This window comes from Oncorhynchus mykiss, chromosome 5, assembly GCF_013265735.2.
Source record: "Oncorhynchus mykiss isolate Arlee chromosome 5, USDA_OmykA_1.1, whole genome shotgun sequence".
NCBI classification, from domain to species: Eukaryota; Metazoa; Chordata; class Actinopteri; order Salmoniformes; family Salmonidae; genus Oncorhynchus; species Oncorhynchus mykiss.
The window spans coordinates 36,807,371-36,831,256 of NC_048569.1; the positions used below are offsets into that span (position 1 = coordinate 36,807,371).

General features: G+C 40.6%; 2 protein-coding genes across 2 annotated transcripts in view; one reads left to right on the top strand and one right to left on the bottom strand.

Moving 5' to 3' along the window:
* Positions 1-640: 640 nt before the first annotated feature.
* On the bottom strand, positions 641-15,335 carry ggt1b (gamma-glutamyltransferase 1b). The gene is made up of 13 exons (XM_021602660.2): positions 15,206-15,335; positions 6,626-6,796; positions 6,139-6,269; positions 5,900-5,989; positions 5,557-5,749; positions 5,214-5,374; positions 4,934-5,083; positions 3,721-3,857; positions 2,525-2,712; positions 2,310-2,437; positions 2,075-2,190; positions 1,850-1,963; positions 641-1,764 (listed from the first exon to the last, which is right to left on the bottom strand). The coding sequence occupies exons 2-13, from the start codon at positions 6,790-6,792 to the stop codon at positions 1,618-1,620; spliced, it is 1,722 nt and encodes a 573-aa protein (XP_021458335.2). The 5' UTR covers positions 6,793-6,796; positions 15,206-15,335; the 3' UTR covers positions 641-1,617.
* A 5,770-nt stretch (positions 15,336-21,105) lies between these two features.
* Positions 21,106-23,886, top strand: part of lrrc75bb (leucine rich repeat containing 75Bb) — a 54,750-nt gene continuing 51,969 nt past the window's right edge. Inside the window, exon 1 of the mRNA XM_021602661.2 lies at positions 21,106-22,081. Within this exon, the coding sequence (XP_021458336.1) occupies positions 21,788-22,081 (294 nt within the window). The 5' untranslated portion in view covers positions 21,106-21,787. The remainder of the gene's footprint in view (positions 22,082-23,886) is intronic.

Below are 23,886 nucleotides of genomic sequence, written 5' to 3' on the forward strand. Positions count from 1 at the left end.
GCACCAGTCTGAACGCTCTGGAGCAGGTTTTCATCAAGGATCTCTCTGTACTCTGAAGCTCTGTCAGTGACCATTGGGTTCTTGGTAATCTCCCTGACCAACGCCTTTCTCCCCTGATTGCTTAGCTCTAGGAAGAGTCTTGGTGGTTCCAAACTTCTTCCATTTAAGAATTATTGAGGCCACTGTGTTCTTGGGGACCTTCAATGCTGCAGAAATGTTTTGGGTACCCTTCCCCAGATCTATGCCTCATCACAATCCTGTCTCGGAGCTCTACGGACAATTCCTTCAACCTCATGGCTTTGTTTTTGCTCTGACATGCACTGTCAGCTGTGGGACCTTTTATATAGACAGGTGTGTGAATTTACCACAGATGGACTTCAATCAAGTTGTAGAAACATCTCAAGGATGATCAATGGAAACAGGATGCACCTGAACTCAATTTCGAGTCTCATAGCAAAGGGTCTGAATACTTATGTAAATATGGTATTTCTATTGTTTAAAAAATATATATATATATATAATCAATTTTAGAATAAGGCTGTGGGCGAATCTATTTATTAGTATAGCCTACATGGTGTATTTTACCAACATAAATTAACAAATGGTAAACAAACATTGCACTTTGCAGTCGTATCATGAGAACAATTGAACCATGAAGTAAGCCCTCTGTTATTATTTTAAACTTTGTTTCTGTCTTCCTGTGTTTTCATTGTTGGTCAATGCTTATAAGATTGTTGCAGTCTTGTTAACATTACATCATAAAACTGTTATATGGGTATGGCTTGTGAATTATTAATCTTGAACCAATAACATGTCTTCTCAAAAGCAACACAAATAATATATATATATTTATTTTACAGAATATAACATTTGGTTTAAGGCAAACCGTGATTATAATCATCTATTATCTCAAAATGAAAATCCTGACTGAAAATCCATGAAAGATTGCAGTGAAAGAAAAACATTGATATAGTGTTGGCACAGTTACTAAGAAATATTGAGATGGTACAGATAGTACCGCAGAGTGGAGGAGGACTGTGGAGAATGAATAGCTCTATCTCAGGATCTGGATCTCAGACTGAGGCACTGGAGGGATAGGAGACGTTGGAGGGTAGCTTCTCTCCACTTTCTAATGACACCAATGAGGGGAGAAAGGTGACCCTGGCTTACCAGAGAGGACTAAGGTCATACTGTAGGTCGTAGGTCTTTGCTGAGATGACAGGAATCTGAACGTTTTTCTCTTGGTTTGTAATATAGTCTATAGAGTAGGGCCAGGACGATACCAATATCGCGAAGCGGATTAACTTCATCAGGAAAACAGCCCTAATGTTGGAAACAAATATCATTATGTTGTCATCCAGAGTCCGATGTATATGTTTTCTATCTACAGCACACAATATTTTACATACAGTACAGCAGGTTTTTAAAGGACCAAAGAGAGATCTGCTTCGTGTATTCATTTTTGCCATGGAAAAAATATTGCGATACTGGTATTGTCACAGCCTTATTGTAGATGTGGCTTTCATCTGAATCATAAGCCCAATCAGCCAGCCTGTCTGTGAGAGCAGAGGTGTGTGGTTTGCCTCAGTTCGTGGGAGCAGGGGTCTGTGGTTGGTCTCAGTACCCAGCAGCGTAGCCCCATTTCCTGGGGTCGGATTCAGCTTGGAGCTGGTCTCCCTGGCGCAGCACTGCCTGAACCACAGCCCCTGTGGCTGTCAGGAACTCTGTCTCATGGTTCTTCAAAGCCAGACCTGCCATCACCATCTGTAAAGAAAGCTTACTCATTGTGACACTCCTTTTTATGCACTGTGGAGTATGTGAATTCACTGTCGTCAATCTTCTAACCCACCTCGTCAAACCCGGGCTCTCCCAGTGTAGTGTTAGGACTCAGCTGGTTGTGGATTCTAGGATCTGCCACAGCTTTCTTCAGGTCGTAGTTAAAGAACAGCGTGTTGAGAATCACCTGCAGAATGAACAGCCAACAATTTAGTCACGGACGACAACTTGGTAGAATGCAAAGAAAGTATTAGAGTACTTTCACACAGCAATGACAGGGCATTGTAGCCTGATGTACCGTGGCAGTTGCCGTGGTGATCTTTGTTCCTCCTGAGCCCCCCACCACCATCTTGACATTGTTGTTCCTCTTGTCAAAGAGAATGGCTGGACACATAGAAGACAAGGGCCTCTTACCTGGGGAGAGATAACAAGGCAGTTAGGCCCATCCTTACCCACCACCAAGTACCAATTTCTGCTATTAGAGCCGGGTGGTGAACTGATAAGTGTGGCGTCTGTACAGATGTAGCCCTTACCTGGTCTGATGAAGTTGTTTGGTGAAGGAGGCACTCCAAAGCCATTGGTGATGAGAGGGGAGCTGAAGTCATCCATCTCATTGTTGAGGAGGATTCCTGTAGATTGTGACATGACTTTGGAGCCAAAACTAAGGAGGAAGTAGAAAATAATGATAATGAGGACTAGCTCCAGTTCATTTTTCTAATCAAATGTTTAACTGAGACATGATTCCTACAATTGATTGATGGTGCTGGTGGCTGCCACTGCACTCCCGTCCTCTGCCACCACAGACAGATGTGCTGTCCCGTGGTTCTCGGGGACAAAGTAGTCTGGCTCATAGTAGTTCATGTGATGGGTGGTATCATCTGTGATCTTCTGACGGAGGGCATCGGCAAAGTAATCTGAGGTCATGTTGCGGATGAGCTGAACAGGCGAGGGGACAAGAGAATGAGTCTCAAATGAATGCCCAATAACAAAACTAACCATTTAGAACAGTCTAGAATGATGAAGCTGTACTGGTTTGCATTTACAGAAATGCCAACATAGCACCTGTACAAATAGTCTCTTGGTAGACAGAAGTTCATTTCAATCAATAATCCAATCAACTCTCTTATGTGAGCATATTTAATAAAAGGGCTTACCAAGAAAACAGGATTACAATGTTGTTTCATCTATGATCAGGCTATTAGCTGGCCAAATGTAGGCTACATTAAAAGTGCAATACTTTTAATATAACCATGTGTGGGTTTTTGGTGAATTTATGTAAATCACGAAGCTCATCTGTATTTCCTTTGGTGCAGGAATAGGGGTTAAACTATGATTTTTCATTGTCCTCGTTTCCATAATGTCGCCATGATTGTTTGTGTCTCTCTGCCGTTGTTTTCACAGACACCCAAATATCACCTTTGTTTATTTTGATATGGGCCTATTAATCAACGAGACACCTGATATTTGTTACTATTATTCTGTGTTATTATTAGCCATTGACACTGTTATTGTTTAATTTCACATGGTTGTGTCTCAATAGGCCACTCGGCTAAAAATAGGAGTTGAGTGCAATTGTTGGGTCAGTCACCTGTAACTGCTCATCCAATGGATTAAAGCTGAGAAAAATAAATCACTGCCTTTTTTGTTGAGTGCTCCAACTCCTTTCAACTTTGAATTAGTCCTTCTGTAAGTTTTTCTTGGCAAGCCCTTTTGTTGGATTTTTTGGCATTGTTACCAAGCATCCCTCTTACCTTTATTTATTTGCTGTAGCTCGGAGGCCTACCTGAAATCATATCCATATTAACTGTCTCCAATGAACATGAACTTATTGACCCATGACATTCCAACACATACAGTACTATGAGCCGTTGATTGAATATGATCAGTAAGTGATTGAGAGTACTATTGAATATAAACTCTGGGGAAGATGGGGGTGAGACTTACATCAGAGATGCTGAGGAAGTTTGGATCTCCCAGCATGCTTCGCTTGGCGTAAGCAAATCGGAAGGCCTCAACCATGCGGTGGTACGTGAGGATCTTCTTCTCAGTGCTGGAGACACTGTCTGAGGTGAAGTTGTATCCTGAAAACAGTAACCAGTTCAACCATAGGCACCATCTTTACATTTATTAAACAATAACAGAGTACGTTCAATTTGATCAGGTGAAGTTGACATTCAAAGGGTTTTACTCTCGATATAAAAGTTCTGTTCATTCTGTTTCCCTATTCCAGACTCTCAGTGTTAGAACTGTTTTAGCTCACAGCCATAGAGGAGGAGAGGATGGGAAAAAACAAAAGAGAACTGTAACCAAATGGAATTGTTTGATGAATTTCAGCTGACAGGCAGTAGCAGAAGTCATGGAGAACTGTCAGGATGAAGGGCTTGAGCGGGCCCTGGCATGCCAGTGTTATGTGATTCCCCCACCACTCGTCTGTGTCCAATTAGAGGTAAATTGGTCAGATTAGTGTTTGCGGTAGAGGCAGAGAGCCACTGTAAGTGGGGCGGCCAGGCAGAGGAGCCACAGGAAGAGACGGTTTAGTTTAATTAGGTAGTTTAAATACTCTGGAATAAAGTTTCCATCTAATCCCTTGACAGACACTGTCATATTATATAGCTACTGTACTGGGAACCAGCAGAGAGAGGGAGTCTGGAGGAAGTACTCTATTGACTAGATATCCAATAGACCCCGGGCATTAATGTGAAGCTGAAACAGAGCTGGGGATGAGAAGAGGAGATGTATTTTTACACACCAATTACTGGTCAGTCAGCAGCACCACCACCGAACAGAAGGTGGTTATCTATCTGAATATGCATGGTCAAGAGAGAGACATGGAGCATACAGTAACGGGATGAGATAGACCAGGGCTGCTATAATGGTAATGAACAGTTCAGCATCATTTTCCGCAGTTAACAGTGCTGACGGAGCACCAGGCCTGCAGAGCAGAGTGCCTCGGGTGTGATGGCTCAGAAAACAATTATCTTTGGTTCTTAATTACTCCTATCTGGAGCAGCTGCCACATCTCTAATACATTTGTACTGTAGCATGAGAGTGACAGGCTGTCCAAATGTGACTCAAATATTTTTCCAAACCTCCTTAAATAGAACAGCCACAGTTTGATGTTGAATTACAACTCTGTGTCATCAGGTTGAAGACTTGCCATCCAGGATGTTGAGCATGAGGGACAGGACAGGGCCACTGGCTGGGGCGTTGGGCACATACATGATGTACTCCCCCACATTAGAATTGAGAGGACGCTCATCCAAAAAAGGCTTGTAGTTCTTTAGGTCATCCAGTGTGATGATACCATCTGAAACACATACCGGTAAACAGACAATAAGACACTGTTTCTGTTAAGATGATCAGCCAGCAGACCCTGAATGAAATTCAATCAAAATTGCGGTTTGTTAATATTTGGTAGATATAAGGGAGAAGCCAACCTGCTGACTGAATGTCCCTCACAAGGTTCTCTGCCAGTGGGCCTTCGTAAAAAGCATTAGGCCCCTCATTTGCTATTGTTTCATAGGTGTCAGCAAGTTTAGTAAAGGTGATGGTGTCGTTTTCCTTCAGGATGACACCATTTTTGTCACAAAACACCTCACTTAAAGAGAGACCAAAAACAGAGATGTCAGAGACAACATATGAGACACTGAGCTCTCATGTTTGGGAATAAGGGCAAAAATCATCTTAAAAGGGGATTATCTCCTCATGTGAAAACTTGACCCTCTGTACAGTAACTCAGATCACCACTCCATATTATGTCTCCCTTCTAGGCATTCTTACCATAAAGCTGTGTCACTAGTGATGGTTTTTCTGTTCTTGGAGATAGCAGTGGCCAATGCCCTGCCCAAAGGAAAGCCCTTCCGTGCCAACTGGATTGCAGGCTGGAACAGCTCTCTCCATGGCAATTTTCCATGGCGATCGTGTGCCAGCTCGTACCCACGGATCTCCCCTGGTATGGCGATGGACAACCCTCCTGCCAAACGTTACTGCCAAACATTACTGCCAAACGTTCCTGTACAACTCTTATCTCTGTATCTTTTGACTCTTATCGCAAGGCCATCACTCATTGTAAAGATACGCCTTTCATCCATTTTCTGGTGTTAGGTAACTGGTAAAACATTACCTTTCTTGGCTAACTGAGTGCTATTCCCAAACATGTCCTCTGTCGCGGTGGCGGGAGCCGTCTCCCTGGAATCAATGGTCTCTACCTTTCCTTTGAAGGAAGTCAAAATCATCTTTTGAACATCACACCAAGGTTTTACATTTCCTGTTTTTAGTTCAGGCGTCATTGTTGGAATTGTTGACATCAATAAAGATAAATATGGTGTAGTTTTAAGTCAAGGATTAGGGCTCTGACTGTACCAGTTTTGGCATCATAGATAGTGAAGAAGAGTCCTCCACCAATGCCCATGCTGTGGGCGTTCATCAGCCCAACACACAGCAAGGCAGCAATAGATGCATCCACTGCAGAGCCACCTTTTTGCAATGTGTCTCTGAGATTTACAGACACACCCACGCAGAAAAAAAGTTTATATTCAGTGGCCCTAATTTGCATACAATGCACTAGTTCATAAAGAAACAGCAGGCAGTTTACACAGACAAAATGAATTATCATGACAAAATGGGAAGGATTTGAGATGACGGATGAACATAAATAGACTCAGAAGCAGGAGCCAATATATGTTCAGACCAAGAAAAACTTAGTAGGCCTGCTTGGAACAGCATGCTTTGAAACCGGTATCTTTGTGTCTGGATGTCTACAAAAACATTTCAATTAGTCATTTGTTGGTGTGGAAATGTATGAGACTGGTACTGTATATACTGTATGTGTTTGCGTGAGAGTTCTTACCTGCCGATTTCTGAGCATGGGCCAGCATCAGTTGCCACAGCAGCCCTGGAGTAGGAATGGTCATTTGAGGTCGACCTGCTCCCCAGCCCAAAGAACACACCCACGAAGGTGCTCACGGCAGCCACCAGCAGCACAACCAGACCCACCACTATGGACTTATGGACCATCTTTCTGTCAGGGAAACACAGGACATCATATTACAGTCAATCTCAAATGAAGGGAGTTATATAAACACATAGAAACACCCCCACACAAAAGTACTCTCAAAATTGCAAAACACATGAGCAAAGGCAAAAGACAGTGCATCACAATTGTACAGTGTGAGTTGTTGGTCAATTCTTACATTCTGTTCAGATATGAAACCATGCCATTACTACTCCTCTCACTCCTCACTGACACAAGTGACTGATGACTGGCTAAAATTCATTTATAATAATACGATTGTGGTAGCTTTTTTGTTGGACTTCAGTGCAGTTTTTGATATTATTCATAATAACCTATTGCTGAAAACACTTAAGTGTTATGGATTTAGCTCCTCTGCCTTATCATGGATTGAGAGTTAACTATCTAACAGAGCACATAGGGTTTTCGTTAATGGAAGCCTCTCTAATGCAATTACAGTTGAGTGTGGTGTACCGCATGGCAGCAGGCTTGGGCCATTATTGTTTTTCTGTTTTTACTAATGACTTTCCGCTGACCTTGAATAAAGCCAGTGTGTCTATGTACACTGACAATTTAACAGCATACATGTCGGCTACGACATTAAAATAAATAACTGACACCCTTAACATAGAGCTCCAGTCAGTTTAGAATGGGTAACTAGCAATAGGCTGGTGCTAAATATATTTTAAAAAGTAACGTTTTTGGAACAAATCACTCACTCAATCCTAAACCTCTAGATATATGTCTAGATATATTATTGAATAATGTGGTGATTGAGCAAGTTGAGGAGACTAAACTGCTGGGTGTAACCCTAGATAACACGCTGTCATATAGCCTCAATGGTTGCTAAAATGAGAAGAGGTCATAAGGCTTGCTTTGCTTTCTTCACATTGCTTTCTTCACATCTCAGTCAACCTATTTTTGTCTTACCTGGCCTACTGCCCAGTTGTATGGTCAGGTGTGGCAAAGAAGGACATAGGCAAACTGCAGTTGATCCAGAACAGAGCAGCAGGTATTGCACTTAGATATAGTAACATGAGAGTGAATGTCAGTAACATGCATGTCAATCTCTCCTGGCTCAAAGTTGAGGAGAGATTGACTGCATCACTTTTGCTCTTTGTGCGACGTATTGATATGTTGAAGGCACCGATCTGTCTGTTCAAGTAGTTGGCACACAGTTCGGACACTCATCTGTACCACACAAAACATGCAACCAGAGGTCTCTTCAAAGACCCCAGGTCCAGAACAGAGGCTGGAAAACGCACAGTATTAAATAAAGCCATGACTACATGAAACTCTCTGCCACCCGAGATAACCCAAGCAAGCATTAAAACCAGATTCAAAACCAGATAAAATAACTCCCCATCGGCACGATGGGGACTGTGAAGAGACACAGATACTTTTATGTATTTTGTATTCTATTATGTATTATAATGATATGTGATACTTGGTTGTCTCACCTGGCTATCTTGAGATGGGAGCATCTGCTAAATGACTAAATTGTGATGTAAATGTAGCGCAATGTACAGTCATCTATTTCATTTGTTTTGTTTTGAGTTCTGTTTGCCTCGGCAGCAGCTAATTGGAGATCCTAATAAATACTAATACTACTACTACTCAACAGTGTCCTAACCTTATCTAGAGAGTAAACACAATAGTACTCCTTTAAGTATATCAACCCAACAAGATACAGTTTTCCCCTAACTTCACTGAACAAAAATATAAACGCAGCTTGTAAAGTGTTGGTCCCATGTATCATGATCTGAAATAAAAGATGCTATAAATGTTCAATATGCACAAATTTATTTACATCCCTGTTAGTGAGCATTTCTCCTTTACCAACATAATCCATCTACCTGACAGGTGTGGTATATCAAGAAGCTTATTAAACAGCATGATCATTACACAGGTGCACCTTGTGCCAGGGACAATAAAAGGCCACTCTAAAATGTGCAGTTTTGTAACACAACACAATGCCACAGATGTCTCAAGTTTTGAGGGAGTGTGTAATTGGCATGCTGACTGCAGGAATGTCCACCAGATCTGTTGCCAGAGAATGTAATATTAATTTCTCTACCATAAGCCGCCTCTAACATAATTTAGAGCAGCACGTCCAACTGGCCTCAAAAACGCAGACCAATTGTAACCACGCCACCCCAGAACTTCCACATCTGGCTTCTTCAGCTGCAGGATCGTCTGACACCAGCCACCCGGACAGCTGATGAACCAGAGGAGTATTTCAGTCTGTAATAAAGCCCTTTTGTTGACTGGCCGAGCCTGGTTTCACAGTGAGTGAGCCTAGCCCCCAAGTGGGTGGGCTTATGCTCTCCCAGGCCCACACATGGATGTGCCTCTGTCCATTCATGAAAATCGCTAGATTAGGGCCTATTTAAACTATTTAAATTGACAGATTTCATTAACTGAACTGTAACAGTAAAATCGTTGAAATTGTTGCATGGTGCATTGTCACGTCCTGACCATAGAGAGCCTTTATTTTCTATGGTGGAGTAGGTCAGGGCGTGACTGGGGGGTTAGTCTAGTTTATATTTTCTATGCGGGGTTCTAGGTAGTTTTTTCTATGTTGGGGTTTTGGCTTGATTCCCAATTAGAGGCAGCTGGCTATCATTGTCTCTAATTGGGGATCATACTTAAGTAGCATTTTTTCCACCTTTGGGTTATGGGATATTGTTTATGTTTTGAGTTAGTGTTGTAGTCACGGTTCGTTGGTTGTTAGTTTATTGTTTATTGTTTTGTCTTTGCTAAAGTTTCACTTCTTTAATAAATTATGTGGAACTCATGTGTTTATATTTTGTTCAGCACAATTTATTTTGTTGAAATCTGATACTGGGTTTACACAGGCTTCCCAACTCTGATTTCTTTGCCTAAATATTTGCAAAAGATCTGATTTGATTGGTCAGAAGACCAATTATTGCAAAATATCTGAATTTGTCAGCCTGTGTAAACCAGGTCCACTTACTGAGGGCAAGGTTCACTTGACTAAAGAATGTAATAAAAAGAGGCATATTTATTTAAAAACAGGCATAAATATTTTATCAAATTTGATTCTGACCTTGGGGCAATGCTAATCACAAGCTTTGACATGTTGCGATAAGAAAGTTAAACATATTTATATCAAACAGTCACACAGATGTGCCATTGGTGAGAGGGTAGTCTCTACCTTTTGAAAAGGAAGGTTGTTTTTGGAGAAAAAAAAATGTAATCTAGCTGGTTGGAAATTTAAATTCAGATAAGAGCCTTTTGATGTACTTAATGAGAATTTTCCAAAGCTTTTTTAAATGTATTTTTATTTAACCTCTCTAGGGCAGGCGTTCTGCTAGCGGAGCCCCTCCACAACATTCTGCTGAAAAGGCAGCATGCGAAATTCAAAAATAATTTTAAAAAATATGTAACTTTCACACATTAACAAGTCCAGTACAGCAAATGAAAAATAAACATCTTGTTTATCTACCCATTGTGTCTGATTTAAAAAATGCTTTACAGCGAAAGCACAACATATGATTATGTTAGGTTATAGCCAAGTCAAAAAAACACACAGCCATTTTTCCAGCCAAAGAGAGGAGTCACAAAAAGCAGAAATATAGATCAAATTAGTCACTAACCTTTGATGATCTTCATCAGATGACACTCATAGGACATCATGTTACCCAATACATGTATGTTTTGTTCGATAATGTGCATATTTATATCCAAAACCTCAGTTTACATTGGCGCCTTACGTGCAGTAATGTTTTGATTCCAAAACATCCGGTGATTTTGCAGAAATACTCATAATAAACATTGTTAAAAGATACAACTGTTATTCACAGAATTAAAGATAGACTTCTTCTTAATGCAACCGCTGTGTCAGATTTCAAAAATACTTTACGGAAAAAGCATAATCTGAGAACGGCGCTCAGAACCCAAAACAACCAGAGGAATATCCGCCATTTTGGAGTCAACAGAAGTTAGAAACAACACCATAAATATTCACTTACCTTTGATGATCTTCATCAGAAGACACTCCCAGGAATCCCAGTTTGACAATAAATGACTGATTTGTTCCATAAAGTTCCATAAAGTCCATCATTTATGTCCAAATAGCCACTTGTTGTTAGCATGTTCAGCCCAGTAATCCGTCTTCATGATTCTTCGCAGGCACTTCGTCCAGACAAAAACTCGAAAAGTTCCGTTACAGTCCTTTAGAAACATATCAAACTATGTATGGAATCAATCTTTAGGATGTTTTTAACATAAAACATCAATAATGTTACAACCGGAGAATTCCTTTGTCTGAAGAAAAGCACTGGAAAGAGAGGTAACTCTGTCGGGAGTGCGCGTCATGAGACCAAGGCCAAGGCCAGACCACTGACTCAAAGAGGTCATGAGCCCCTCCTTTATAGTAGAATCCTCATTCAAGTTTCTAAAGACGGTTGACATCTAGTGGAAGCCGTAGGAAGTGCAATTTTGTCCATATCTCAATGTGTATTTGGTAGGCCAAGCTTTGAAAAACTACAAACCTCAGATGTCCCACCTCCTGGTTGGATTTTTCTCAGGTTTTTGCCTGCCATATGAGTTCTGTTATACTCACAGACATCATTCAAACAGTTTTAGAAACTTCAGAGTGTTTTCTATCCAATACTAATAATACTATGCATATATTAGCATCTGGGACAGAGTAGGAGGCAGTTCACTCTGGGCTCGCTATTCATCCAAAAGTGGAAATGCTGCCCCCTATCCCAAAAGAGTTGAACTAAGTAAGTCAGTTAAGAACAAATTATTATTTACAACGGCGGCCTAGGAACAGTGGGTTAATTTCCTTGTTCCGGGGCAGAACAACTGATTTTTACCTTGTCAGCTCAGGGATTCGATCTAGCAACCTTTCAGTTACTGGCCCAACACTCTAGCCACTAGGCTACCTGCCACCACAGCTTGCACTGTACTGTATAGATATTGGAGAAATAGTGCATTCAGAAAGTATTCAGACCCTTCCCTTAATCCATATTTTGTTACGTTACAGCCTAATTCTAAAATGGATTAAATATTTTTTTCCCTCATCAATCTACACACAATACCCCATAATCACAAAGCAAAAATGTTATTATTTATTTTTTATACAGTAATTACACAAATATTCAGACACTGTGCTATGAGACTTGAAATTGAGCTCATGTGCATCCTGTTTCCATTGGTCATCCTTGAGATGTTTCTACAACTTAATTGGAGTCCACCTGTGGTAAATTCAATTGATTGGACATGATTTGGAAAGGCACACACCTGTCTTTAGAAGGTCCCACAGTTGACAGTGCACGCCAGAGCAAAAAAACAAGTTATGAGGTTGAAGGAATTGTCCGTAGAGCTCCGAGACAGGATTGTGTCGAGGCACAGATCTGGAGAAGGGTACCAAAAAATGTCTGAAGCATTGAAAGGTCCCCAAGAACACAGTGGCCTCAATCATTCTTAAATGGAAGAAGTTTGGAACCACCAAGACTCTTCCTATATCTGGCCGTCTGGCCAAACTGAGCAAACAGTTGAGAAGAGCCTTCGTCAGGGAGGTGACCAAGAACCCGATGGTTACTCTGACAGGGCTCCAGAGTTCCTCTGTGGATATGGGAGAACCTTCCAGGAGGACAACCATCACTGCAGCACTCCACCAATCAGGCCTTTATGGTACAGTGTCCAGACAGAAGCCACTCCTCAGTAAAAGGCACATGACAGCCTGCTTGGAGTTTGCCAAAAGGACTCTCAGACCATGAGAAACAAGATTCTCAAGTCTGATGACACCAAGATTGAAAACCTGGCACCATCCCTAAGGTGAAGCTTGGTGGTGGTAGAATTATGATGTGGTGATGTTTTTCAGAGGAAGGGACTAGGAGTCTAGTCAGGATCGAGGTAAAGATAAACGAAGCAAAGCAGAGAGATCCTTGACTAAAACCTGCTCCATAGCACTCAGGACCTCAGACTGGGGCAAAGGTTCACCTTCCAACAGGACAACAACACTAAGCACACAGACAAGACAATGCAGGAGTGGCTTCAGAACAAGTCTCTGAATGTCTTTGAGGGACCCAGCCAGAGCCCGGACTTGAACCCGAACGCTCCCGATGCAACCTGACAGACCTTGAGAGGATCTGCAAATAAGAATGGGAGAACCTCCCCAAATATAGGTGTGCCAATCTTGTAGCATCATACCCAAGAAGACTCTAGGCTGTAATCGCTGCCAAGGTGCTTCAACAAAGTACAGAGTAAAGGGTCTGAATACTAATGTAAATGTAATATTTCATTTTTTTTTATATATATTTTTTTACATTTGCCACCATTGCTTAAAACCTGTGTTTTCATTTGTCATTATGGGTTATTGTGTAGATTGAGGGGGGGAAACGATTTAATCAATTTCAGAATAAGGCTGTAACGTAACAAAATGTGGAAAAAGTCAAGGGGTCTGAATAATTTTGGAATGCACTGTACAGTACTGCATAGAGCTGCAACAATTTCTTGACGGCAGCGACTTCTTGATTTTAGGAATCTTTACTTTAGTATCCGAAACCATCTCCAAATGAATTTCCTGGTGTTCCATAAGTCAAAATCTTATAGTCCCCCTTTGATGCTCTTTCCATGACGAAGACTGACCAGGTGAAAGCTATGATCCCTTATTGATGTCGCTTGTTAAATCCACTTCAAAACACTGCAGATGAAGGGGACGAGACAGATTAAATAAGTATTTTCAAGCCTTGAGACAGTTGAGACATGGATTGTGTATGTGTGTCATTCAGAGGGGGAAAAAGATGTAAGCACCTTTGAACAAGGTATGGTAGGTAGTAGGTGCCAGGCATACCGGTTTGATTGTGTCAAGAACTGCAACGCTTCTGGGGTTTTCAATCTCAACAGTTTCCCATGTGCATCTAGAATGGTCCACCGTCCAAAGGACATCCAGGCAACTTGACACAACTGTGGGAAGTATTGGAGTCAACATAGGCCAGCATCCCTGTGGAACGCTTTTGACACCTTGAGAGTTCATGCCCAGACAAATTGAGGAAGGTGTTTTGTACACTTTGTGTAAGTAATAACAGCAGAGCGAATAAGTAGGCCGAAGTAAAATGGGGAAAAAACAGGCACTCTTCAAGTGTGACTATTTCAAATCAACCAGTCATAACCCACACTATACAAGACTGACCAACAAGAGATTTTTTTAAAAATAAATATATAAGAAAAACTTTGTTCTGTGCCCATTCAGTAACACATCTATTTTTTGGGTGTGGTTTATTGTGTTTCTCTTTGTGTTTGAAGAAGCACTTTGAATTTCAAATAAAAAATGTTTTATTGATTTCTATTATTTGAATTAGCAGCATATGATAAGCAACATGTGATAAGCATTTTTCTTTATTTTTACATTTTTAAGCAACATGTAATAAACAACATTTATGGGGAATGTCTGTGTCTGTGTTGAATACAGAGCAGATTTGATACTTTAACAACAACAGTCGATGAAAATGATATGCTCTTTATCGCTGTGTCACATTCATCGGTAGATACTAGCACCAGGTGTAGGTGAGTTACTGTTGAATGTAGGATGATAAATTCACATACAGACACATCTCAGCTTCAGTGGGCAACAGTGAACAGTCACCCACGCACCAAACTGCCCATTTAGTGTTGCCAAAAGATATGACCCGTTCTAGCTGACCATAACTCTCTCACCATTGCACATGATCACAACTGACATACACAACCCCCATCGTTACATACTGTCATCTGCAATGCTTTAAATAACATAGAAACACATTATGTTTTCAAACACTTTTTATTTGACAAATGTCATATCATAAGCTACCAATTACCCATCATTGTTAAGGAAGAATATTTCCACTGAGATGCAGACTTTTTCCAAGGACTGACTGACACTATTAGCTATTTAGTTAAGGACATTTGGTAAATATATAGACACTGAATCATTTATTGACTTGACTGTTTCCCAGTAACAGAGAGACCTGTTAATTGTTAGAAAAGCGCGGATGTGTTGCCTGCATCAAACCCTACCTCACTGCAGAACTGTAGCTACAATATATGTGAGCACACTGTAATGCAGCACATCCCTCTCTGTGAAGCTTGTGCTGCCTGCAGCCAACAAAATTAAACCAGCAACACAAAAGACTGGAATTTCTCAGCCAGATAATACCTCCCTTCAGTGCTATGTATTTACTGCCATGCAAATTCCTCAGCCTTCAAAGCAACAGCGTTCAACGCGTGTAACATCTCTGGACACTTCCTTTAGCTTATGTAGCACAGGTGCAGTTGATGAAAATACACAAACCAATCAGACTGAGTTATTCCCTGTCCTCACTCTTTGTAGCATTTTTGTTGTTGTTGTTGCCACGATTGAGCCGTCCATCACCCAAATAGTAAAATATCAGATCCTTCTCTTACCTTGGTGTCTCTCAGGCCTCTGGAACAGACTGGTTGCCAGTGGGTTTCTCACAGTCCTCTGAGCAAGTTTGAGCAGTACATAGCACCATGTAGGCAATAGCTCTCAATGTGTAACTATTACAATGCCATTAAACATTAACCTACGCCTCCATAAAAGCACCTCATCTTTGGTACTGTGGCAAAAGCAGACAGGAACATTCAGAAAACATAAAAATAAGACCCACCTCTCTTATGAGGGAATTCATTTACAAATTAACATCAACATAAAACCATCTATGATGCCGTTTTGTTGCCACAGATACTGGATATCTGACCAATAGGACAAATTATCTCTTTAACAAATAGACTGCTCTTGTGCTTGGCTACACACATGAAAGATTAACCACATGAAGCAAAATGGTTGTTGGAGATGAATTCAAACAGGTTAACAGCCATGATTTGAATGTTTAATGTGCTTCTTGAAGCGCTATCTTTTAGCACATTACCAATGCAGCATTCTACCACATGAAAAGGTGGTACACTGCCTGTAGATCTCTTCTCTTGTAGTCTTTTCTGAGAACAACACAGCTGGATTGGTTTTAATGTTTAAGTTCAATGGGTGCAACAAAGGTTGAGATGGTATAAAAATCTTTAATAACACTCCTATATTGCTGAGTTTTATAGATTCTTCATTTTTTAAATTCGAGAATGACATAACATCACCTCATTTCACAACAGAATTGTGGTTTATTTCTTCTTGACACGTAGAATATATTATACAGTAACTGCATAATTTATTTTCTCTTTAGGTTTAACTCGCCTATTAAATGTGAAAACCAATAGTTAGTTAAATTATTTTACTTTTACATATTGACTGCATGGGAGTCTCATTACCAGCCTGATTCACGGCTCATAATAAACATGAATTTATATTATGTGAGTATGTAATACTCTGGAAATATCCATATAGCTAAATAATAAGGTTGGTGAGAAAGAGAGTGAGATAGAGAGAGAGAAAGAATCTGAAAAAAGTCTGCATTGTAGGTCTGCAAGACAATATATAAAAAACGGAGAACGGAGAATGGAGTGGAAGACACTCCATTCTCCATTCTCCTTTATATTGTATGTTTTGTATGCATTGTTGTACTGTATAAACAAAACAAAAACATGTACATTGATTAGCCTATGTGATAATATGGATTATGATAATTAATATCACAATTTACATTCCTGAAAAAAAATGCTGGGTTAAATATAACCCAATTTGGGTTATTTGGTAACCCAGCACTGGGTAAATTATGGACAGAACACAAGCTGGTTATTTTTACGTGTTGGGGTTGCTTGGATTACCCAAACGGTTAATTTAACCAACAGTTTTTTTTACCATCAGTTGGGTCGACCCAGCAGCTAGATCTTTTTTAATGTAATCAATCTGTTATTTCAGGGGGCGTGGCCTAGTAGGGGCGTGGATTTCACATTATTATTTTTGGCCACCCGTAAGAGTAAATGTCATTCCTGTTCATAATTTTAAAGGTGCTACACCTAGAATCTCTCTTAATTTCTCCCCTATGTGGAAGCTAGGTGAATTGCAACAGCACTAGGCTATTTTCAAAACAAATCTCCCCCTATTCCGCATTCTATTACCCCGTAACATGGTGGAGACTCGTGCTTGAGCCTTTTACTCTCGGTTTTGTTCCACCAGCTTCAAAAAGCTGTTAAAACTATATTTGTTGTTATTGAAAATATATTCCACATGATTTAGATGATACAATGATTCCCTACACTATTCAATGATTGTTTTCTCACCAGGAAATTAGTGATTTCTTCATTGGCCACTCAACCTAATTTCCACTGGATAGCACAGCCACAAAGTCAAAACAGCTTTTCCATTTTGACAACAGCCTGGCGAATATCACACCCAATCACAACACTGGCAGGTAAGTAATACCGTGAAATACTATAATTCCACTGTTACTGCAGATATATTATGGACATTTTTTCTGAAAATACAATGCAAAATTTAATATATCCTATATGTAGCACCTTTAAGTTTGTACACTGCAAATTTCAATTTTCCTTTAATATTTTTGCACGTTACATATTATAATATAACATTCATAACAATATTATTTACATATCCCAACACTGGGATATGCATAGGCTCCAGGGGCCCGATTCAGAACTGGAAACGTAGCGCATTTCCTATTCACGTCTTTCCTATGCACTTCTCAGTAGTTGAGTTACCTTAACTGATTTTCTTGTGCAGTTTTTATTCAATATGGTTTTCACTACATTTATCTAAAGCCATCCATTTGAATTTGGTGTACCATTCATTAGAATTTTCTCACCAGACTCACTAGAATATAGGGAGAGAACGGTTCAGAATACAAGGTGAAAGAAAACAGTGAAAGAAAGCCATCTAAATATATGCATATTTGTCTCCGTTTCAGCATTTCAGATTTAAAATACTCTGATCTTGTAGATTATTTGGGCAAATTTCAGGGTTAGGAAAGTATGTATGAATCATAAAATAATTGTTTGGAGAGCCTTTGCGCATGACATATATTGATGAATCAAATATATTGATGAATCAAATATACAGTGGTTTGATTCATCTTGAAAGTTGCCATATTCAAGTTCAATCCATGAAATATTGTAAGGTGAAAAAAAGAGTACACTAGGGGTTTATAACCATAGTCCTATAAATCTGGTGTCCTGTGTGATCTTATGTATGCTCCCTCTAATTCTCCCATCTCTCTCTCCCGGAGGACCTGAGCCTCAGGACCATGCTTCAGGACTACCTGGCCTGACAACTCTTGGCTGTCCCCGTCCCAAGTCCACCTGGTCATGCTGCTTTCTGCTGTTCGAAACCTGCTGTTTCGACCCTCACTCTCTCTCTTCTCCCCCGCACCTGCTGTCTCGATCTCTGAATGCTCAGTTATGAAAAGCCAACTGACATTTATTCCTGAGGTGCTGCCCTGTCGCACCCTCTATAAGCGCTGTGATTATTATTTGACCCTGCTGGTCATCTATGAACATTTGAACATCTAGAAGAACAATCTGGCCTTAATGGCCATGCACTCTTATACTCTCCACCCGGCACAGCCAGAAGAGGATTGACATGTACACTACCGGTCAAAAGTTTTAAAACACCTACACACCTATGCTTTTCCTTCACTTTGCGGTCAGAATCATTCTAAACCATCTCAATTTGGTTGAGGGGAGGGAATTGTGGAGGCCAGGTCATCTGAACTCCAGGTCATCTGCGCTCCATCACTCTCCTTCTTGGCAAAATAGCCCTTACACAGCCTGGAGGTGGGATATCACTGGATGGGATATCACTCCAGAATGCTGTGGTAGCCATGCTGGTTAAGTGTGCCTTGAATTCTAAATAAATCACAGACAGTGTCACCAGCAAAGCACCCCCAGTCCATAACACCTCCTCCTCCATGCGTCACGGTGGGAAATTCACACCAACCCAAAATCTCAAATTTGGACTCCAGACCAAAGGACACATTTCCTGCTCGTGTTACTTGGCTCAAGCAAGTCTCTTCTTATTATTGGTGTCCTTTAGTAGTGTTTTCTTTGCAGAACTCGACCATGAAGGCCTGATTCACAAGGTCTCCTCTGAACAGTTGATGTTGAGATGTGTCTGAACTTATTTTTGGTTGCAATTTCTGAGGCTGGTAACTCTAATGAACTTTTCCTCTGCAGCAGAGGTAACTCTGGGTCTGCTATTCCTGTGGTGGTCCTCTTGAGAGACAGTTTCATCATAGTGCTTAATGGTTTTTGCGACCTTCCTGTCATAAAGTAATGATGGACTGTCATTTCTCTTTGCTTATTTAAGCTTTTCTTGCTATAATGAAGCTGATTGAGAGAATGCCAAGAGTGTGAAAAGCTGTCATCACGGCAAAGGGTAGATATTTGAAGAATCTCAAATATAGCATATATTTTGATTTGTTTAACACTTTTTTGGTTACTACATGATTCCATATGTTATTTAATAGTTTTGATGTCTCACTATTATTCTACAATGTAGAAAATATTAAAATAAAGAAACCCTTGAAAGAGTAGGTGTTCTAAAAGTTTTGACCAGTAGCGTATCTAAAACCCCAGAGAGCAAGAGAGCAAGCAATGCAAATGTAGAAGCACGGTGGCAAGGAAAAACTCCCTAGAAAGGCAGGAACCTAGGAAGAAACGTAGAGAGGAATCAGGCTCTGAAGTCAACCCTCAGGGCCTGGTTCCACTCTATGTTACTTATTCCCTAGGTTCTGTCTTTTCCAGGGAGTTTTTCCTAGACACCATGCTTCTGCATTGCTTGCTCTCTGGGGTTTTAGGTTCGGTTTCTGTTTAAGCACTTTGTGACAGCTGCTGACTTAAAAACGGCTTTATAATACATTGGATTGATTGGTTGATTGAGGACCCCCTACTGGTGAAATAGTCATGATTCCACAAGCCTCTCGTTCACATGTCATTCCCCATAAAGGGCTTATTGGAGCTGTCATTTGTGATTGAGACTTGTAAAAGCATGCTTCAAACAATGTACATTTGTTGATTGCTAGGCCTACAAATATGATTATTTCTTGGTACATTTGACGAGATTGTGAACGACTCTTGGCGGAATGCATTGCTTGACTGCTGTGAGGGTGATAAGCACAAAATCATTGGTGAACCGCAGCACCCCAAACAATTTGTTCTCGAGTTTGCGTTTGATGAGCAAAGGCTGTGTAGGTTTAGGTTCTACAAAGCTGTGTCCATCATAATAACATTCAATAATCAATTAATTGCATTCATTCTTGCACAATGCGATCAATTATCAACCCAGAGCTTGAAGAAGTATCATGTGCAAATATTGAACAATCCAGGTAATGAATTTAGAGGTTTAACCAGAAAGACTCACAGTTGTAATTGATGCCAAAGGTGATTCTAACATGCATTATGAACTGGGTGGTTCGAGCCCTGAATGCTAATTAATATCAGACTGTATACCATGGGCATGACAATTTTGTTACTGCTCTAATTACATTGGTAAACAGTTTATAATAGCAATAAGGCACCTCTGTGGTTTATGGTATATGGCCAATATACCACGGCTAAGGGCTGTATCCAGGCACTCCACATTGGGTCGTGCGTAAGAACAGGCATTAGCCGTGGTATACTGGCCTTATACCATTATTGCTTGATTGACTCAGGGGTGTGCATACCTATGCAAATTAGATATTTCTGTATTTCATTTTCAATACATTTGCAAAAATGTCTAAAAACATGTTTTCACTTTGTCATTATAGGGTATTGTGAGAAAAAAGATTGAATACATTTTTAATTCAGGTTGTAACACAACAGAATGTGGAATAAGTCAAGGGGTATGAATAATACTTTCTGAAGGATATGTCTGACAAGACAGTTGACCGTCAGAGCACGTCTCCACAGAGGAGCAAGTATAGACATGGACAAGTTACTTGACAACATCACGAAAATGATGAGTGTGCTGCAATGGGTGTTGTTGTGATTCTGGATGGCCAGATAGCTACTGTAGCAACAATGCCAAGAAACTGCCATACGGGGAATCGTAGGAGGCTCGTTTCAGCAAGTTTTTTTTTTTATCTCGTCTTGATACCATGTCTTATTTTGAGGTGTTTTGTATGTGATAATATGGCAAAAATTCGCTAGCTAGCTAACCAACAACTGTAAGGATGTATTTGAGACAAGTTCTCATTTTGCAAATTAATTTATGTTTTCAATAAACATTTGCGACGAAGTATAGTTTACATATTGTCAACAATCTAAGCCAATTATGTCTGTTTTGTACCCATAGTTGCGCACGCATCGGGTTTGTTGCTAAACAACCTGTCAATTAATCTTGCTGTAGAATTCATTGCAGCCAAGTAGGTCAAACAAAGGACTGAACGAGTCCCTCGGAAAACCGAATCAAACCTCTCAGTCACTAAAATGAGTCGTTCAAAAATAAGAAATCGTTCACGACCGACACATCACTACTCAATAATCCAGCATCAATAACCTAGCGGTCTTTAAAGAAAACAGCCCAACTAAGTGACCCATAGCCTGCAACCCAGCAGTTGGGTCAACCAAACAACCAAGCATTTTTGTGTGTACAAAATGTAAAAGCATCGATCTCTCAAATCGAGTTAGTTCGTCGTGAGCTAAACAACAAAATTAGCCTTGGACCTGTATGAAGAGAGAGTAATCGCGCGACCCTGATCTAGGCAGCGCGGGTTCTGATTGGACGCAAAGACCACGAGCTCCGTGTGATATTGTATTACTGCACGAGCTCTGCTGTGGCAGTGCGTGGTTATTACTGGAAGACGATGGAAACTATTTGAAGACGAATTACGAATAGAAAGCTATGCAATACTGACGGTGTGATGCTCTATATTTAATATAATAGAGAATATAGTCATTTATCAACCTCTGCTCATATCTTCTCCCTTTGTTTTCATACTGTAAAGATAAAAGTACATGCGTGCGTTACTCAATTTCCAAGTTTAGGCTACTGTGCAACTGTTATGGCTACATTCAGCCAAACGTTAATGATACATAGTGTCAAGGAGCCGTTGTTCAAGTGAAACATTATTCTGTGAAGTAATGGGTTCTAAGTTGACCAGGCAGAGTAGTCTGGACCAAATAGAAACCACATTTTCCAAGAGGAGACGCCAGCGGCATGACAGCTCCAGAGAAACCGAGAGGAGTGGAGGCAAGGGTGGCGGGGAGTTCTTGTTTACATCCCTGATGGTCAAGTCCGACAAGCTTCCAGGGATGCTACGAAAGACCAACCACAGCCCCTACGTGAGACGGGTGGCATGGATCCGGGAAATACAGAAGCTTATCCGAGAAGAGAAACAAGAACAAGCAGTCGAAGTGCTCAAATTGCTAAGAAAGGTAAGAGAGAATGTTTAACACTGAATATTAACTTCTCAACTTCATAAGACGTGCTTTCTGTAAGTCACCTGCTGCACCTGCAGAATATGATGCTGCTTGTTCAGCAGTATCCACAGGTTGTCACTCAAGTCAGTGCCTGATAAATTATTACAAATGTACCCGTTTAAAATGATTTACTGTATGTCTTTAAATGTTTTGGTTCATTTCATTGTCAACCTTTATTAAGTGTCTTAGCTTTATAGTTTACTTTGCTCCAATTATTCAGTGGCTTGGCCCTTATATAATCTCAGAGCAAAGGTGTAACTGCTTTGTCAGATTGCTTGCCTCAGGCTCAGGTACAGTGCCTTCAGAAAGTATCAATTTGAAAAATGTTGTTATTTAGCAGATGCTCTCATTCACACCCGTTTACTTTTTCCACATGTTGTTGTGTTACAGCCTGAATTTAAAATGGATTCAATTCAGATTTTTGGTCACTGGCCTAAACACAATAACCCATAATGTCAAAGTGGAATTATGTGTTTCGTAATTTTTACTAATTAAAAATGAAAAGCTGAAATGTCATGAGTCAATGAGTGTTCCACCCCTTTGTTATGGCAAGCCTAAATCAATTCAGGAGTAAAGATTAGCTGAACAAGTCACATAAATTGCATGAACTCACTGAAAAACAGCTTCTATCTCAAGGCCATCAGACTGTTAAATAGCCATTACTAGCCAGCTACCACCCTGTTACTCAACCCTTTCTGAATGACTACGTCATCTCTGTACCCCACGCATACACATCTTGAAGGTCCCTCACTTGAGCAGTGAATTTCAAACACAGATTCAACCACAAAGACCAAGGAGGTCGCAAAGAAGGGCACCTATTGGTAGATGGGTATAAAAAAGCAGACATTGAATATCCCTTTGAGCAGGGTGCAGTTATTAGTTACACTTTGGATGGTGTATTAATACACCCAGTCACTACAAAGATACAGGCGTCCTTCCTAACTCAGTTGTCAGAGTGGAAGGAAACTACTCAGCGATTTCACCATGAGGCCAATGGTGACTTTAAAAAAGTTACAGAATTTAATGGCTGTGATAGGAGAAAACTGAGGATGGAGCAAGAACATTGTAGTTACTAACCTAATTGACAGAGTGAAAAGAAGGATGCTTGCACAGAATAAAAATGTTCCAAAACATGCATCCTGTTTGCAACAAGGCGCTAAAGTAATACTGCAAAAAATGTGGCAAAGCAATTAACTTTTTGTCCTGAATACAAAGTGTTATGTTTGAGGCAAATCCAATACAACACATTACTGAGTATCACTCAGCATAGTGGTGGCTGCACCATGTTATCTGTATTCTTGTAATCGTTAAGGACTGGCCAGCTTTTCAGGACAAAAAAAGAAATGTAATGGATCTAAGCACAGGCAAAATCCTTGAGGAAAACCTGGTTCAGTGTAATGTCGACGCAGGGAGTCAGGAAGCAGGTGTAGTTGGTGAGTTTAATATGAACGAACATAGAATGATACAAAACAAGAGACATCTGACAAGGAAACACAACCAATAACGCCTGATGGGAAATAAGACGGAGTGCTATTATATAGGGGGAGTAATCAGGGTAATGAAGGGTTGCCAGGACCGGTGGTTTGTAAACAGACGCACGGTTCCAGGAGGACGGCCCTGAGGGCGAGGAGTGGGCCGGATGATCTCAGAGAATGTTGGGATCTATAATGTTGTCCACCGGGACCCAACACCGCTCCTCTGGACCTTACCCATCCCAGTCCACCAGGTACTGGAGCCGTCCCACACAATGTTTGGAGTCT